At 40.3% G+C, this 19,443-nt stretch overlaps 1 protein-coding gene across 3 annotated transcripts in view; it reads left to right on the top strand.

Moving 5' to 3' along the window:
* wdr19 (WD repeat domain 19) overlaps positions 1-19,443 on the top strand; it is an 81,157-nt gene that overhangs the window by 42,740 nt on the left and 18,974 nt on the right. For all 3 annotated transcript variants that reach the window (XR_008723672.1, XM_055637539.1, XM_055637528.1), the window contains exons 21-29: positions 607-664; positions 3,276-3,422; positions 5,052-5,134; positions 6,217-6,300; positions 8,151-8,297; positions 9,957-10,081; positions 13,219-13,328; positions 14,604-14,672; positions 15,821-15,898. Coding sequence is in view for 2 of the 3 variants with exons in the window: in XM_055637539.1 (XP_055493514.1) it covers positions 607-664; positions 3,276-3,422; positions 5,052-5,134; positions 6,217-6,300; positions 8,151-8,297; positions 9,957-10,081; positions 13,219-13,328; positions 14,604-14,672; positions 15,821-15,898 (901 nt within the window). In the remaining variant the exon portion in view is untranslated. The remainder of the gene's footprint in view (positions 1-606; positions 665-3,275; positions 3,423-5,051; positions 5,135-6,216; positions 6,301-8,150; positions 8,298-9,956; positions 10,082-13,218; positions 13,329-14,603; positions 14,673-15,820; positions 15,899-19,443) is intronic.

The raw sequence follows: 19,443 nt of genomic DNA, 5'->3' as shown, positions 1-19,443 counted from the left end.
CTACTTATGATTTTAGGTTAATAGTCATAGAATGATACAGTGTGGAACTATGCCCCTTGGCCCAACTTGCGCACACCAGCCAACCTGTCCCAGCTACACTAGTCCGACCTGCCCGCCCGCGTTGGGTCCATATCTCTCCAAATCTGTCCTATCCATGGACCTGTCTAACTTTTTCTTAAATGTTGGATTAGTCCCTGCCTCAACTGGCAGCTTGTTCTATACACCCACCACCCTTTGAGTTACCCCTCAGATTCCTCTGAAATCTATTCTCCTTCACCTTAAACCTAGGTCCTCTGGTCATCTATTCACCTATTCTACTCTAGTCTACCCGATCTATACCTCTCATGTTTTTATATAGCTCAATAAGATCATGCCTCATTCTCTTGTGCTCCAAGGAATGGAGTCCCAGCCTACTCAACCTCTCCCTATAGCTAAGAACCCTCTAGCCCTGGCAACATCCTTGTACATCTTCTCTGTACCCTTTCCAGCTTGACAACATCTTTCCTATAACGGTGCGCAGAACTGAACACAATAGTCTCAATGAACAGCATACTCTAAATGTTAAAATTGTGCTTTTTGTCACATTGACAAATCTGTGTTTTTCAGGGGTGACTATGTGAATGCACTGGCACATTATGAGAAAGGCATGACTGGAGATAATAAGGCAAGATATTATCAATTAATTCCCTACTTAACAATAAACGCAAGAGCATTATGTTATTGTGTAAATGGACTTTAACCATCTAGTATTATTTTCCTTCTACAATATGCAAATCAACAGAACAAATTTAACAAAGTCCCACATACAAGACTGGTGCATATAGTTGTGACATTAGAAATAAATGAGTTAATGACAACATGGATTAATGATATAGCTCAAGGTCAAAATGCAGAGAGTTATGGCAAATGGTTGTCACAGGGAAGCAGAGGGACCGAGGTTTATAGATGCATAAATCTTTGAAAGTGGAAGGAAATGTCAAGAAAGCTGTTAGTAAAGAATTTGTTATCCTGACTTTCTTAAGCAAAGTACATAAACAGAAAAATCAATTTGAAAGTTTATAAAAAGCTGGTTAGGCCCTACCTGGATTATTGCATTCAACTCTGGTCATATTATGTTTAAAAGGGCATGAAGGTCGCCAAGAGAGTGCTGAAGAGATTTACTGGAATGGTACCAGGGAGGAGAGATTTCAGCCGTCAGTTTAACATGGAGAAGCAGGGACTGTTCACCTTGGAGCAAAGAAAATTGAGGAGAATTATGACTGGTTTGAATAAGATAAAATGGGTTCAAGGACCAGGAAACACAGATTTAAAGTTTTAGGCCTGATATACAGGAGAAAGTGTGGAAGTCTTTATTCTGAAGCTGGAGTAACTCAGCTGGAATCTGAATCTCAGCTGGAGAGGCAGCATCTCTGGGGAGAAGGAATGGGTGATGTTTCGGGCCAAGACACTTCTTCAATGATATAGAAATGTAGAGGAAACTGTCAGTTATGGGTTTCAAAATAGAATTGAAGAGGAATTTGAAGAAAAATTATTTGCATGTCTGTGGGAAAAGAACAAGCAAATGGGAATGAATGGAACACTGTACTAGAAACCTGCCAGGGCTTGGCATGCTGAATGGCTTCCTTTTGAGCTGCATCAATTCCACAATTCTAAATGCTAAATAATCCCAGTCAATTTTGAATTGATAATCATATTAAATATTCAAAGAATATCAGTGTACTAATCATACATGATGGTACTGAAAAATTGAATGTGATATTAGGATTACATTGACAGCTGGATTTCCCCATCAGTTCCAGGGACTAACTACACTGTCCAACAAGTGCTTTTGAAGGGACTGAAGGGACAGCGTAAATACAAGTCAATGTATTCTGGCTATCTTAATCTGTTTTCGTTGTACAAAAATCCAGTAAATATTTTAGTGCTTTCTTATAATTTGCTCTATTTACACCCACATAATTTTAACCAAAAATGAACATGATTAGTGAAAATAAAACAAATTTGATTTCTTGATTAAGCAACTTGCCACTTTTCATTTAGTTTGCATATTTAAGTTTTGCCTCTTCCACATTTTCTTTCTCTTTTCAAAATGCGTAGTAGGTGTTGATTGTCCCTTGAAGGTGATCATTATTGAATGTGCAGTCAAAATCAGCCCGTAGCTAAAGGGAATAAACTGCAGAGCATTTGAATGTTCTTGGGAATTAAGTAGGCAAGTGGCAAATGATATTCAGACCAAGAGCATGAAAGTTTGGGGCAAATTAAAGGAGAGCCAATTAATTTGAAAGCAGATTACCGACATGTAAAAAAATTAGAGACTCCCGATCAACAATAAATTAAAGGTATCCAGCAATGCTCGGGTGAATAATAAGAGCTTTATATTGGGCCAAATACTGTATCGTCACAGTGCATGTATTGCATCAATTGAAGAAATACAGTAAATATCAATCAGAGTAATAGGTTCAACGGACAATGCGTAAGTAGACAATGACTGACAGGAAAAGGTAAGATTGAGTAGAGATGAGACGTTTGTTCTTTGGATTCTAAAAACCTGAATGATGTAGAGCATGACAAACTGTTTAACTATGTTCAAAATTATAGAATCATAGGATGCAGAAGAATTATTTTATCTTGTCTGGAATGGTAGAACCAGAGATGGTGAAAAGGAAATCATTTCAAAACTAAGCCAGAGGTGGAATACTTCAGTAAACGATTAGTCAATGTATAGAAAAAAACTCACGGGAAAGAAAGGTGGTTAAAAATGGTAGTGTAAATTCATTCAAATAGTAATCTTAATATAACCTGTTTTATTTGTAACATTCAACCTGTGATTCGTCCTATTCTTTTTTCTCACAGAATTCCATGTTGTGGAATAATTGACATGAATAATTGTTCTGGTGTCACTCCCACATTCCAAAGACGCGCTGGTTTGTAGGTTAATTGGCTTCTGTAAATTTTTCTTAGTGTGTAGGATAGAACTAATGTAAGGGTGATTATGGTCGACGCAGACTTGGTGGGCAGAAAAGCCTGTTTCCACGATGTGTCTCTTTGAAATTAATTGTAAATGTATTGATTGCACCCTTATTTCTAAAATGACTTGCTTCCTCTTTGCAATCCTGCCGCCTTGTCATTGTCTGTGATGTTTTCTGCGCCGTTCTCCCAAACTCAAATGGTGGTTATCATTCTGCCCATCAACACATTTCTCCTTCATTGGATGCCTATCTAACAGACCTTCTCCATGCTAATTATTATTTGCTGGTTTCTTCTTTTCTGCATAGTACCTCGACCATGACGAAAATTGTTCAGCTGGAATTGCAAGAATGTCAATACGCATGGGTGATATTCGACGTGGAGTCAACCAGGCCATCAGACACAACAGCAGAGTTTTGAAAAAAGACTGCGGTGCTCTTCTAGAGAGCATGAAGGTATGAAAAGATCTATTGATAAGTCAGTTCTTGGATAACTACAAACATTAGCAAAATTGTCATTACACTCAAGTAGCTCAAAAGGACATTTGGTATTCTTGATGATATGGTTTTGTTTATTGGCGTCCAGAGAAAACAATCCAAATCTATCCAAACTCTCCCTGTAACTGATAGCCTCTAATCCAGGGCCGCATTCTGGTAAACTTCCTTTGCACCCCGTCCAAAGACTCCACATCCTTCCTGTAATGGGATGACCAGAACTGCACATAATATTCCAAATGCAGCCTAACCAATGTCCCATAGAGCAGCATCATGACTTCCTGACTCTTGTATTCAATGCCCTATGCAATGAAAGCAGGCATATCACATGCCTTGTTTACCACCCTATCTACTTGTGTTGCCACCTTTAGTGAGCTATGATTCCAAGATCCCTCTGCACATCAATGCTGTTAAGGGACTTGCCATTAATTGTATTCTGTATAAACAGAGCAATGGATGCTGGTTTATACCAAAGTGTTGGAGTAACTCAGTGGGTCAGGCAGCATCTCTGGAGGAAAAGGATGGGTGATGTTTCAGGTCAGGAACCTTGTTCAGACCATGTTATGCAGAGGGATCTTGGAATCCAAGTTCATAGCTCATATGATATGCCTATCTTCATTGCGAAGGGCATTGAATACAAATGTCAGGAAGTGGCGATGCAGCTTTTATATATATCTTTTATATATATCACAAACAACTGAGGTCAAAGCACAGTTCCCTACTGAACACCACTGGTCACAAACCTCCAGCCAGCATGACTCCCTGCCACTCCTAACCTCTTGTATTGGTGAGCCAAATCTGAATCCAAGCTACCAAATCACCATGCATCCAATGAATCTTAATCTTCTGGATCAGGCTACCATCAGAGACCTTATTGAATCTTATACATGGTGGTCCATGTAGACAATACCCACTGTCCTACCTTTATCAATCGCATATGCCACCTCTTCCAAAATCTAAATTGTCAGAAAGACATGCCCTGCCCCATGCAAAGCCAAGCTAATTGTCCCTAATCTATCCATTCTCTTACTAATGTGAGTAAATTCTATCCCGAAAAATCTTCAACAATAGCTTCCCTATTACGATAGATCACATAATCCAAGCAATGTTCCCTCTAATTTTTAGTAGTTTGTGTGCGCAGAAATCTTGTATTGTGCAATTTTTTATGCTGTTACAAATGCATGTGCGCACTGAATTCTTGTGCAAATATATGACCTCATGAGCTTTAGGTGTAGCAGTTTTTACTATTTAGTTAAGCCATTCAACTTTAAACCAGCTTGCAGTTCTTTGAGCTTCACACCCTTTGCATCCTTTGAATTTGACATGGTAAATCAAAATTCTTTCAATAAAAACTCAATAAGCCAGCTACAGAATTTGAAATGGATCTCCGCAAACTGTACAATAAAGTCAATATGATTCCCTGGATTATCCCAATTTCTGTACTTAACAGGAAATTCCTGTCCTTGTGCACTATCGTTCCCTGTTAATAATGCAGATCTAAATGAAATTGTAATGCAGATTGAATAGAAATCCAGAACCATCACTCTATAAGTGTTTTTCACAATATAACATTATTTCGCTTTCTCCCAGCAATTCTCCGAGGCTGCGCAACTATATGAAAAAGGACAGTATTATGAGAAGGCTGCATCTGTTTACATCCGTTGTAAAAATTGGTAAGAAAATTATCACAGATATATTACAGTTCACTTTAAAATAAGTGATGAATTACTAACTCAAACATGTTTTATACTGTAAAGGGGAAAATAAGCAGAAACGGAAATGCAAGGCAAATTCAGCCAGTCTAACAGCATCTGTGGAAATGGAAACCAGTTAATATTTTGGGTCAATTACCTTTTTTTATTCCATTTGGGGTTAAAGAATCAACCTGATTGTCAGAAAGGGAGATAGAATCCAGTTTTGCACCCTGTATTTCATAACAGCAAAGAAGAATGCAAGCTAACTAGTATGATATTAGCACATACTCAACCTATGCTGGATTGAGGAGATATAGTCTCCTCAATAGATAGCAATCTCCTGGCAAGAAGGGAAAAGTCCCAAAGTTGCAGCTATACATTCCGTGGTTCCTGAATAAAAAAACAATAATTGTAGAAGCCTGGAATTTTATCACCCACGTTGTTGGGGATCTTTAACTTGATTAGTTCATGTATAGGGAGAACCGGAGGGTAAAAAAGGGAGCTATTATTTATTCAGTGGATTAGTGATCTTAACAGTGCAAAAACTTTTCCCAAAATGTTTGTTCCCAGTGACTTTACCCCCTATTGCTCAAAATAGCCCAACTGCCGCGATTATACCGATGGATGCTTGACACATTTTGTAAAACACATGTTGTAAAGAAAATGGTCTATAAATTGTTCCATGTCTCAAAAAGTCCATAAGCCAGAAATGAACACTGAGCCATTGTTTTTTAAAATTCTTTTATAAAGTTAGTGAAGAAACTTGGTTAGTAGATAACAAGTACAAATTGAGGGGGCAGTATGGTACTAACGGTTAGAGTTTTAGTGAAGAAGGAAATCGGTGCTATTAGGAAGGGTGGTGGATACAATCAGCTGCAGGGTGGTGTACCCTAGCAAATGGGCCAAGTCCAATTGTCAGTTCCTGAAATAGACTGAGGTAAAAATACAATCGATTGTTTAAAAATATATTATCTTATTTCAAAATTGACATGTGTAACTTTGGTCTTGCATGTTTCTTCGGCGAAAACATTTACGATATTTTGATTTTTTTTTTTACACAGGGCAAAGGTTGGTGAGCTTCTGCCTCATGTATCATCTCCTAAAATACATCTACAGTATGCAAAAGCTAAAGAAGCTGATGGCAGGTACTGTCATGAACAACTGAAATATAATTGCAGTAGGTAAAAGATATCTAGGAACACATATAGACCTGCAAGTCCTTCAAGGCTGTTCAAGCTTCAGTCATATCAAAATTAATCTTTATCTCAGTTTGTCAGCCTTTGGTTCATATTTCTTGATACCCTTGCCTAAAGTAATAGTATATTAATGAATTGAACATTTCAGTTAACTCAGCATCTGCATCCTGTTCAAGAAATACAGTCCATATTTTAACTGTTCTTACAATGTAACTTGAGTGGCTTGTTCTCATAGAAAACATTGGTTACTGTCATATGGGATGGCAGAATATTGGAGGTGGGGAGACAATTTTGTTCATTTAACATCGGATCCCTCCATTAGTTTCAACATCTTGCTTGGCATGAACACCGTGGGTTGTGCAGCCTCCTTCTGTAGCATAAACCTCTGTGATTTGAGATCACCTCTCTGCCTCCTGAGCTCAACGAAATATGGGTCAAGTTTCTGGAATTTATCTTCATAATCTAATTGCCTGTTAAACTTCCTAATGAGCAATTTACTTGACTCTTCATGGAGTATGCAATTTTAATCTAACATATTGGACATAATGATGTTATATTGCAGGTTCCACATTCCCAAATTATACTGCTGGTTATCAGTTACATTTTAATGTGAGCAGTGAATCAAATGGAAGTCTGTTGATATCCAGGTTATGAATCAAGTTAGAAATACCATTTAAATATTTACATTGTACCTAATTACACTGCATAATGTCTGAAGTGGCTGGTTACGAGTTGCGCTATTAACCTGTAATCAAAAGGTGGGCTGGTTGTTAAAATGTTTAAGGAACTGTGCACCTCCATTTCAACAAGATTTCTATGTAATTCTTTGGCCATGTAATTTAGTTTAGTTTAGTTATACAACATGGAAACAGGCCCTTGGGCCCACCGAGTGCACGCTAACCATTGCTCACTGTACGGTGGCGCAGCGGTAGAGTTGCTGCCTTACAGCGCTTGTAGCGCCGGAGATCCGAGTTTGATCCCGAATACAGGTGCTATCTGCTATCTGTACGGAGTTTGTAAGTTCTCCCCGTGACCACGTGGGTTTTCTCCGAGATCTTCGGTTTCCTCCCACACACCAAAGGCGTACAGGTTTGTAGGTTAATTGGCTTGGGTTTGTATACTTGGTAGAAGTGTAATTTGTTCCTAATGTGTGAAGGCTTGTGTTAATGTGCGGGGATCGCTGGTTGGTGGGCTAAAGGGCCTGTATCCGCGCTGTATCTCTAAACTAAACTAAACTAAACCTGTGCACTACTTCTATGTTATACCACTTTCGCATCCTGCTCACTAGGGGCGATTTACAGAAGCAAATTAACCTACAAAACTGTATTTCTTTGGAATGTGGGAGGAAACCAGAGCTCCCGGAAAAAAACCAGTCATAGGGAGAACATGCAAACTCCACACAGACAGCACCCATGGCCAGGATTGAACCCTGATCTGTGACGCCGTGAGGCAGCAACTCTACCACAGCGCCACTGTGCCGCCCCATGTATGTCTTGTGTTCCCCAGCTTCAACAAAGTCTTTGGGTTAACGGAGAGAACAACAGAATCCATACACTGGCAGGGCCATTTGTGATTGAGGAGGAACAAAAGTGCCCTTACCTCCTCCCCTTCCCCACCCTTTATTACCACATTTCAACAAGCTCATTCTGTAAACCCTCTTACTTGTCTACTTCTTGACATGTGTAATGGTCATTATTGGATAGATTTGGTGTTAAATACTTTCATATACAGTCTTCATTGCTGAAACCGTTGTCTTCCTTGGTAATTTACAATTGAGCTGCATTCGTGTACACTTTTAGATATAAAGAAGCTGCAACAGCTTATGAAAATGCCAAAGATTGGGACAACGTAATTCGAATTCATTTGGATCATCTCAGTAATCCAGAAGAAGCTGTTCGTATCATCCGAGAAACCCAGTCAATTGATGGAGCCAAAATGGTAGCCAGGTACACAATCTGCTTTATTCAACAAATTATTTACTAGGATAATTGTCACCCCAATAGATTTTGGAAATGAAACAGTTTAGTCAGACACATAACACTAGTTACTACTTACAACAGTCATACAAGAGTCTTACAAGAATCACTATACATCTTGGTAGAAACAATATGGTCTTTGAGGACACAGGTTAGAGCTTTATTTAGCAATGTTACAAAATTTTGAGATTTAAAAAATCAAGTCTGCAATTTATCCCATCAGATAAAGCATAACAATAAGTTTAATTTGACACCTAATTCACTTTCATATCTCAAGTAATAAAAAAGTTATGGCCATTTTCATACTCGGAAATTAGCATCTTGTTCCCTATTGATTTTCTATGGACATAACAAAAAAGCTGTGATCATGGACAGTCAAAAGCCCATAACCTTCTTAAAAATTAAGAGAACTGAATGAAATTTTCAGTTATCATAGATTGAACCATTCTGAAACAAATATAAAATAATCTTACTTGGATGACCTGAAATTAAAGCATATAATTAGTTAGTTACCCAATTGTAGCTAATTTCAAACTTCAATTACTAGATCTAAACATCTATCCATTTCTTAATAAATGATTAACATTTTTAAATAGCCTAAGTGTCCAAATAATATTCACAAATAATTCACAATAAAACATGATTTTTAAATCTCATTTACATCAATTTATAGGCCAAATGGAAGGAATTTAGTGTTCAATTGCTGTAAATTAAAGTCATTTTAAATCGGCTTTCTAGTGGGATCCTGTGAACGCGCTGGTTTAGAACGTTCACATTGCAGTGGATTTGTGCCCTCAAATGCCCAGAAAAATACTGCGGGATATAAAGAGCCCAAAATGAGCTACTCGCTATAGAAAACTTTATAAACAGTGTTCTTAAGAAGCCCCTTTTAATGTAAAAATAAGGTACATACCTTTAATTGTTTACTTTATAAAACCCTGGGGCTGCGAGAGGTCGCGGGTTTAGAGAGTGATTTTTAAACTATTATAACTATTATACAAGGCCATAAAAACTAATAATACCTTTTGCGACGGGGTCTTTCAGCGATTTTCCGTTAATGATTTACTAGGCTGAACATTTTCGATTGCAACAGCCTAGTAAAAATCGCGTTTTAAACCCGCCCCCTCTAAACAGCGCCAAAATCACACACATGGGGTGGGGCAGATACTCAATGACGATTCAGGTAGGTTTTGTAACATACCTACTTTATTGCAAAGCTTTCCCAGCACCTTGATTAATTAATGGGATATAAATGTATTATCAGTTGCTATCCGCGAAGTTAGGAGGTTAGACTGCCCACCTCCTCGGTTAGTCATACTGTAAATGATGCCACAACATTGCACATGGTTTCCTGCTTTCTATGTCAACATTCTTCTTTGCACCGACATATACAAGATTAATTAACATCAGAATTAATTGATATATTAATTAGTGGGGGGAGGAACCTGTGAATGCAAAAGATACTAATTATTCTTCTTTAGGATTTCAATTGTTGACCAGTTGCTATAATCAACACTTAATAATAACACTAGAACTTTGAGCCGACATTAAGAAAAACTTAAGCTTACTTAGGTTAAAAATTGGGTTGTACTTAAGTTAGTGTTATAACAATAGAGGATTTTTGTTTAGGTTTTTCCTGCATCTCGGTGACTATGGCTCTGCCATTCAATTCTTGGTGATGTCTAAGTGTAATGATGAAGCCTTCCGACTCGCACAGCAACACAATCAAATGGAAATTTATGCTGACATCATTGGTAAGCCTACATGTGGGAGAGGGAACTGCTTTGAAAGCAGACAAAGCACAAAGTTATTTGTAGCAGCGTGTAGTTATAGTTTCAGCAAAACATTGTTTCTTGAATAATGTTAAACCCAGTGGCCATATTGAATAAGAGTTGTCTAGAACAAATAAATGGGAACAAAGAATAATTACAGCACAAACGGTGGTTATATGGCTCTTGAGCCCATGCCATTTATTTGAGGCAGCAATGCAGTTAGTCCCACTCCATACACTTTCAATTTAGCCTTGAAGTATTTTTGTTTCTTTCTGTATTCTGTGTTCTGTGTTGATTCAATTCTTTCAAAAGCATTCATTGCCTCTCAGAGTGATGTAAGTAGATTCAATGTAACGCATGTGATAATCACCCCATTTAAAAAAGTTTTTTTCCCAATGGCTTTGGTAAGGTCCCACATAGGAGATTAGTGGGCAAAATTAGGGCACATGTTATTGGGGGTAGAGTGCTGACATGGATAGAGAGGTGGTTGGCAGACAGGAAACAAAGAGTAGGGATTAACGGGTCCCTTTCAGAATGGCAGGCAGTGACTAGTGGGGTACCGCAAGGCTCGGTGCTGGGACCGCAGCTATTTACAATATACATCAATGATTTGGATGAAGGGATTCAAAGTAACATTAGCAAATTTGCAGATGACACAAAGCTGGGTGGCAGTGTGAGCTGTGAGGAGGATGCTATGAGAATGCAGGGTGACTTGGACAGGTTGGGGGAGTGGGCAGATGCATGGCAGATGAAGTTTAATGCGGATAAATGTGAGGTTATCTACATTGGTAGCAAAAACAGGAAGGCAGATTACTATATAAATGGTGCCAAGTTGGTAAAAGGGGAGGTACAACGGGATCTGGGGGTCCTTGTTCATCAATCTATGAAAGTAAGCATGCAGGTACAGCAGGCAGTGAAGAAAGCGAATGGCATGTTGGCCTTTATAACAAGGAAGAATTGAATATAGGAGCAAAGAGGTCCTTCTGCAGCTGTACAGAGCCCTAGTGAGACCTGGAGTATTATGTGCAGTTTTGGTCCCCTAATTTGAGGAAGGACATTCTTGCTATTGAGGGAGTGCATCATAGGTTTACAAGGTTAATTCCCGAGATGGCGGGACTGTCATATGCTGAGAGAATGGAGCAGCTGGGCTTGTACACTCTGGAGTTTAGAAGGATGAGAGGGGATCTCATTGAAACATATAAGATTGTAAGGGTTTGGACACGCTAGAGGCAGGAGACGTGTTCCCGATGTTGGGGGAGTCCAGAACCAGGGGCCACAGTTTAAGAATAAGTAGTTTTTCTCACAGAGAGTGGTGATTCTGTGTAATTCTCTGCCTCAGAGGGTGGTGTAGGCAGGTTCTCTGGATGCTTTCAAGAGAGAGCTAGATAGGGCTCTTAAAAATAGCGGAGTCAGGAGATATGGGGAGAAGGCAGGAACGGGGTACTGATTGAGGATGATCAGCCATGATCACATTGAATGGCGGTGCTGGCTCGAAGGGCCAAATGGCCTACTCCTGTACCTATTGTCAATTCTTGTCAATCATCATAAATCTGTCATCTGGCGTTCCACTCATTTATAGACAGGTATAATATTTATTTATCTACTTTATCTAAATCTCTTATTTCAAATACAACCAATACGTCTGTGTTCTTTTGCAATACCAATGCCAACTTCTTGAGCCTTTCTTGAATTGCCTGTATCACGGTATGCACTGATAAACCTTCCTAAGTTCTCTCAAATTCCATATTAATGTTGTCTCATGTAATAGCATTGAATGGCATGGGAATTGGTATTTTACTGGTTAAGGGCCTGTCCCACTTAGGCTATTTTTTAGGCGACTGGGCTGTCGCCAGGGTGTCGCCTGTATGGTCATAAGTGGTCTCCTCAGGCGTCCAAAGAGTTGTAGCGTCTTTCTGGTCGCCGCTGGATTTTCAACATGTTCAAAAACAGTTGGCGACGTAGGTTGACTTCCAATGAGCGTTAGCAGAAGTTTAGGGGTAATATGAGGGGGAACTTCTTTACGCTGAGAGTGTAGCTGCTGTCGTAGGTCCTGACTGGTCGGTGGTATCATTTAAAAATAAATTGGATAGGCATATTGGCGAGAAGGGAATACCTACGTCATGAGTGCAGGCACAGGTACTAAGGGTGACTGAATTGTCTTCATGGACTTTGTAGGGCCGAGATGGCCTGTTTCCGTCATAATGCTTTGGTTATATGGTAGCTGCTGTCGTAGGTACTGACTTCGGTGAATTCCATTGGCGACTACCTACGTCAACCAACAGGTACCGGTGACTGAATTGTCTTCAGTTGTCGCCGAGAAGGTCATAGCTTTTCGCAGGAGGACGTAAGTTGACTTTGGCTGTCATAGGTTGTCGCCTGTGTGGTCGTGGGTAGAAGTCCTAATGGGTTGTCTGTCGTAGCTTGCCGTCGACTAGGTGGTAGATTGTTGTAGCTTGTCGTAGACATTGTCGTGGGGGGGGGGGGGGGGGTCCAGTCATCGGTTTTTAGGCGACCTGCTATGACCATGACAGTCGCCTGCAGTCGCCTAAGTGGGACAGGCCCTTTATTAAAATTTTATTTCAAACCAACTGATGGTTGCAGATCAGAGGGCACAAATCAATGCTAATTGGTCTAAGGCAAAGATTAATAACACGTGTAGCAAAGTAATACTTCAAACTTTAGCGAATAGATTCTCTCTTTCCTTTGGTCATTTTTGATTTTCTTAATCTCTAGGTTTTCTCCCAGATGTTTTACCTTCATGAAATAGTTATTGTATCGATGGCTAGCAGTTGAGACCAGGATTCCTTGCCAATTTTCTCCTGAAGGGTGAATTTTTACTGCAGGGATTCTGACTCGATTTAGCCTAGATTAGTGAGTGTAGAGGCACAAACACCAATCTAGGTTAAAGATAATCTTATTTAGGCCTCTGAAGATTGCTCCCTGGGCTAATCTGATCCGATCCACATTGTGTACATTCATGCATCATTGTAGAAAATACATAGTTTTTTAATTATTTGTACTTTAATGAATATATTTTTTAAGTTAAAAGCATCAAGGGATGGCAGGTAGCTTCGTTTGTTTAGATTCTAGTACACAAAATTGCATCTCCTTTTCTGCAGGTTCTGGTGCCAGTAATGAGGACTATCAGAGTATTGCATTGTACTTTGAAGGTGAAAAAAAACATTTCCTTGCTGGAAAATTCTTCATGCTTTGTGGCCAGTATACCCGAGTAAGTACATAAAGATTTATTTTGTGTTGTCATTCTAGACCAGAATGTTTGAAATGGCTATAGTTGTAGGCAAGAGATAAGTTACAATTGAGTTTTCAATCCATTTCAGAGAGGTTGACTCAGTTTTTAGACAAAAAGATGATGCTATACAAATTTTCTTGTATGTGAAAGAACCACAGTCGGGATGTTTAACGGAAGGTTCAATGTATTAAGCAGTATGATTAATAAGTTTGCTGAGATACGAACGTTAGTGGTGGTGTTGTAGATAGTGAGGGAGGTTGGCTATGGCTATAGCAGAATACATATCGGATGGAAAGTAGGGCAGGATGCCAGCAGGTGGAATTTAATCCCAACAAATGAAAGATTATGCATTTTGAGAAGTCAAGTAGGAGCAGGACATAAACTGTAAATGGTGGGGCATTGAATAATGTTGATGAACAAAGAGAAGTGGAGGTTCAAGTTATCTGAAAATGGAAAAACAGTAGATAGGGTGGTGAAGAAGACATATGGCTTGCCATTCGTATTGGGCATCGAATATAAAAAATAGGGATGTTGCATTGCGACTTCACAAAGAAACATTGAAACTACGCTTAGAATATCGTGTGCAGCTCTGGTTGCCACACGAAAGAAAGATGTGGTTGTGCTGGTGATAGTGCAGTAGGGTTTCACTGGGATATTGCCTGGATTGGAGGACTTTAATTATGGGATGAGATTGAATAGGCTGAGTTTGTTTTCCCTGGATCAAAGGAAGCCGAGGGATATCTTGATTTAGGTATATGAAATTATAAGTGGCATACACAGCCTGCTATCGCCCTTTAGCCCTGAAAAACGCTATGATTAGAAAAATAGTCTAAAACGCTGAAATGGGATTCATTCTAAGCTAACTCAAAATTAATAGAAATAAAAATCCTTACATAGCACTGTATGATGACATATTATACCACTGTTCAATAGTACAAGAAACATACTGATCAATTAGTCATGCTTCAATTGTATATTTAACCTGAATGTCCAATTCATTGTGAAAGCTTGAGCGTTAATGTATTAATTTGTAAATGGGAGTGATGTTTCACTCATTTGAATTCATGAAGCAGTAGATGATGCTACACAGAAGACTGAAACAAATTATGAGTAAACACTTCGGAGAATTCTATACCTAAAACTAATTTTAGTACCTGAAAGATGTCATATAAATACAAGTGTTTGGTTTTGCCTCAAATATTTAAAGCATTAATTGAAACATCTGACTCTATTCTGTTAAATTTTGTACAATAGGCATTGAAGCACTTCTTGAAATGTCCAGTGTGTGAAGATGGCCAAGCCATTGAGATGGCTATCGAAGCAGTAAGAATCATTATTTGTCAATTGTAGAAAAGATTATTAATTTGCATTGTTAAGGAACACAGCAATTTTTAATTTAATTACAAAGTTAATTTCATCATAAAAGGGAAAAGATAAATAGATTATTGTATTTTCAATACGGGATACTGAGTTGGATTAACATTAACTAGCAATTACTGGATTAACATTAACTAGCAATTACTGGATTAATACTGTTTTTAGGTAACCAGAAACAAGGTTATCCATGCCTTCATTTAACTTATGTAGGAAGGAACTGCAGATGATTTAACTTTCATTTAACTTACCAGAATAAAAAACTCAGTCCTTAATAAACATATCTTGAACCAACTTGAGTACTGACGATACACGTCTTCACCTTTGCTTTCTCCACCAATATGATTTCTCTATACTTCCCTGGACACCTCACATCTCAAGTTCCTCCGTTGCGGACGAGAACATAACCTACAATTATTAAGACTTCTTGAAAAGTTGCATTTCCTAGTAATTAATTGCCTTTTCCCAATCTTAAGAAATTTGATTTGCTACATCAATACTTTGACAAACTCATTCCACAGTATGGAAGATATAGATGTCTATCCTTATTGAATTTGCTGCTCCCTGTTTGAAGTGGGCAGACAATCCATCTCTTCCCATCAAATATAAATTTTGTCACATATCAGCAAGTATTTAGTTTCTGAATGATAAATGTAACTAAGTCTAACGTTTCCGATTATGCAAAAAGTAACTCTTTAATATTATACTTAGGCATGTCCAGTTGTTTGCCAGGCAATATGTACCATACCAGACATTGGAGAATGAGCAAATATTCTATTGATGTGTTCTCTACTCCTTAAGTAGTCAGCAATTTTTTCTTGAGAATGATATTTCATTCTGCAGTAATTTTATTTGTGTTTCTTACTACTATAAACAAACGGAAATGTGTACAAAGCTGAAACTTTTCCAAGAATAAAATAAAATATTTCTGCTTATTGTATAGAAGTTTTATTATTAATTCTCTCTGCATCTAAAAGGACCATATGGTGGAAACTTGTTGAGAGTTTGCGTGTGTTTCTGAGTTATGTAGAGTACTTTTGTAATAATGAAGAGGTCAATGGAATGCCTTTAATCAAAGTTTGTTTGGTGTTTCCAAGGTTGGACAAGCCAAGGATGAAATTCTAACCAATCAGCTGATAGATTACCTGATGGGTGAAGGAGATGGAATGCCCAAGGTAATTAGTTTGATCCACTATTATTATATGCTATTTATTTTGTTTGCATGCTACATTTTGCATATTTAATATAATATTCAAAATTGAAAAAATTATCTTGTCTCATATGACACTACTTCCATATAGTACCTACTAAGTTGTTACAAAGCTAATTTATTTTTAATTTCAATAGGCGATTTAATTGGACAGCTATTAATTTTATTATTTCCAATGCATGTGTTTCAGATACCAATCATTTTCTAGGGAAAAGAATTGTGGTCAATAAGATCAATTATTTTTTTATTATGTTTGTAATTCACTAAAGATATGGTAATTCTGGTTCAGCTTTCTGATCAAGACAGAAAGTCAGAATCTGGATTCTTGTTGGAATTGTTTTTATTAAAATTCAAAAATAAATTGTGTATTTGTTCCACCAATTTTAGATGTGACTAAACCAAGGGCAGACCCGTTGGGTCTGTTCCCCCAACGTGTGTTTGCGGGGGAGGGGGGAGGCTGTGGGTGGCGGGAGGGGGGGTGGCATGCTGCATCACACACACTAACTACCCCCTCCCCCGCACACACGCTAACTACCCCCCTTGATATATTTAATATTATTAATTTGCTCCTTTTGCCCCATAACCGCCCTATCCACTGACGCATAGCCCCCAACTCGCAGGCGCGTCTAGAGAGGGAGGGGGGGTGGTAGAGAGTGAGGACAGAGAGAAACATAGAAACATAGAAAATAGGTGCAGGAGTAGGCCATTCAGCCCTTCGAGCCTGCACTGCCATTTGATATGATCATGGCTGATCATCCAACTCAGTATCCCGTCCCTGCGTTCTCTCCATACCCTCTGATCCCTTTAGCCACAAGGGCCACATCTAACTCCCTCTTAAATATAGCCAATGAACTGGCCTCAACTACCTTCTGTGGCAGAGAATTCCACAGATTCACCACTCTCTGTGTAAAGAGAATGGGGAGAGGCAGAGAAAGGGGCAGACAGAAGGGCAAGAGACAGAGGGAGAGGGGGTGGAAAGGAGGAGGAGAGGGAGGGTGGGTGAGGGTGGGGGGGAGAGGGGTGGTGAGTGAGATGGGAGGAGAGAGAGGGGGGAGAGAGGGGGGAGGAGGGGGGGGAAGGGAGGAGGAGAGGTGGGGGGGGGAGGGGAGGGGGGAGGGGGGGGGAGGTGGGGGGGGTGGGGGGGGGTAGGGGTGGGGTGGGGGGGAGGGGGGGGAGGGGGGGGTAGGGGAGAGAGGGGGGGGGGTAGGGGAATGGGGTGGGGGGGAGGGAAGGAATGGGAGAGTGGGGGAAGAGAGAGAGGGGGGATAGAGAGAGAGGAGGAGAGACAGAGAGCGAAATGCAACCGTGCGTCATGCGTTCAGAATGTTCTGGAAATGAAGCGTCCGCGTCTCATGCACGAAAGCTGTCATGCCCCCCCCTCCCCCCACACACACACACACACACACAGCGGGTCCGATCTAAGCTGTCAATGAAGACAGCAAATGTATTTTTAAAAAACTGTCAGGGGGCAGTTGGGCCAGGTGCAAAGGCATTGTGAGGTCAGCAGCTGGGCAACCTTAATATTTTTTTAAATGTCAGGGAGGGGGAGAGATTTCCCATCCCTGTCCCATTGTGATGTGATTGTACATCTGTGAGATGGCACTGTGACTCATGCAGCAGGTTGGTTTTAGTGGGACCATGTGAAGGTTTCAATCTCCCACACCTGTCCCATTGTGATGTCATATATGTAAATGAGATCAATTTTGATTGGACATCTGTGAGGTGGCACTGTGATTAATGCAGCAGTTTGATTTTAATTTTTTTTTATGTTTTGTGAACAATTTAATTCAAAATCTGGGGAAATAGAGAGCCAAATCTATAGAGGAGTGGATTTCTGAAATCATGTTAAATCCCTAACGACCTATGTAAAATTATCCGTGTTTTTGTATCTGGTTTTTGAGGAAATACATTTCAAAGGCAAAATGACATGCACCCACACACACACAGAGAATTTTAATAGATACTTGACCAAGTGCAGACCCGTTGGGTCTGTTCCCCCAACGTGTGGTTGCGGGGGTGGGGGGGGTGGGCAGCATGCGGCGTCACACACAATAACTACCCTCCCGCACACACGCTTACTACCCCCCTTGATATATTAATATTATTATTTTTTTAATTTTACCCCATAGCCGCCCTATCCACTGACCAGACACGTGCCGCCAGGGTAGGCAAGGTAGGCACTGCCTACCCTGACTAAAATTATAACATAGTAATTACTAAATATAAATAGTAAAAGCATGAGAGAATTATGCCTATCTAGGAGATTGATCTCTTAGGCAGGCATAATTCTCCGTGCCTTTCAACTGCAGCGCTTGTAACACGGGAAGCTCTGTGCAGCCCACGTGCCCTCCGCACTGCTTGAACCCGTCAGTTTCAACGGGAGCTGAAGGCAGCAGAAATTCTGCCTTTGCAGCACTGTGCATGCGCAGCAGCCTACTACGCATGCGCAGCGCTAGTTACTTGGCGGGGTTTTCAAATATGGATTGGCAATATTTTAAGGGTATCTTTGGAAACAGGGAGATACAGGGAGGGGGAGAGGTGGAGGGAAGGGAGGGGGGGGGGAGGGGATGGGGGGGGGAACGGGGGTAGGGGAGGGGTGAGGGAAAGAGAGAGAGGGGAGAGAGAGATAGAGAGGGATGAGAGAGAGAGAGAGAGAGAGAGAGAGAGAGAGAGAGAGAGAGAGAGAGAGAGAGAGAGAGAGAGAGAGAGAGAGAGAGAGAAAAGAGAGAGGGGAGAGAGAGATGGGGGGCAGAGAAAGAGGGGCGAGAGAGAGCGAATTGCAACCGTGCTTCACACATTCAAAATGTTCTGGAAATGAAGCGTGCGCGCGCTCATGCACGAAAGCTGTTGGCAGCGCTATGGAATTCAGGGGAGCAGCCTGCCGCATCACACACACACTAACCACCCATCCCCCCCGTCCCTGTCCCCCCTCCCCCCCCCCCCCCCCCCCCCCCCACACACACACACAGCACACACACATACACACACATATAGAAACATAGAAATTAGGTGCAGGAGTAGAGGCCATTCGGCCCTTCGAGCCTGCACCATTCGCCATTCAATATGATCATGGCTGATCATCCAACTCGGTATCCCGTCCCTGCCTTCTCTCCATACCCCCTGATCCCTTTAGCCACAAGGGCCACATCTAACTCCCTCTTAAATATAGCCAATGAACTGTGGCCTCAACTACCTTCTGTGGCAGAGAATGCCACAGATTCACCACTCTCTGTGTAAAAAATGATTTTCTCATCTCGGTCCTAAAAGACTTCCCTCTTATCCTTAAACTGTGACCCCACTTCCCCAACATCGGGAATAATCTTCCTGCATCTAGCCTGTCCAACCCCTTAAGAATTTTGTAACCCCTTAAGAATTCCGATCTAAGCTGTCAATGAAGACAGCAAATTTATTTTAGAAAAACTGTCTTTAAAGTTATAAGTTAATGTTAAGAATTAGTGATGTTAAGTGACAAATAATTAATTTCGATTCAATGAAAACCAATGGAATCTA

This window comes from Leucoraja erinacea, chromosome 1, assembly GCF_028641065.1.
Source record: "Leucoraja erinacea ecotype New England chromosome 1, Leri_hhj_1, whole genome shotgun sequence".
Taxonomy (NCBI): Eukaryota; Metazoa; Chordata; class Chondrichthyes; order Rajiformes; family Rajidae; genus Leucoraja; species Leucoraja erinaceus.
The sequence above is the reverse complement of the archived record's forward strand: the minus strand, read 5'-3'. Positions and strand labels throughout refer to the sequence as shown.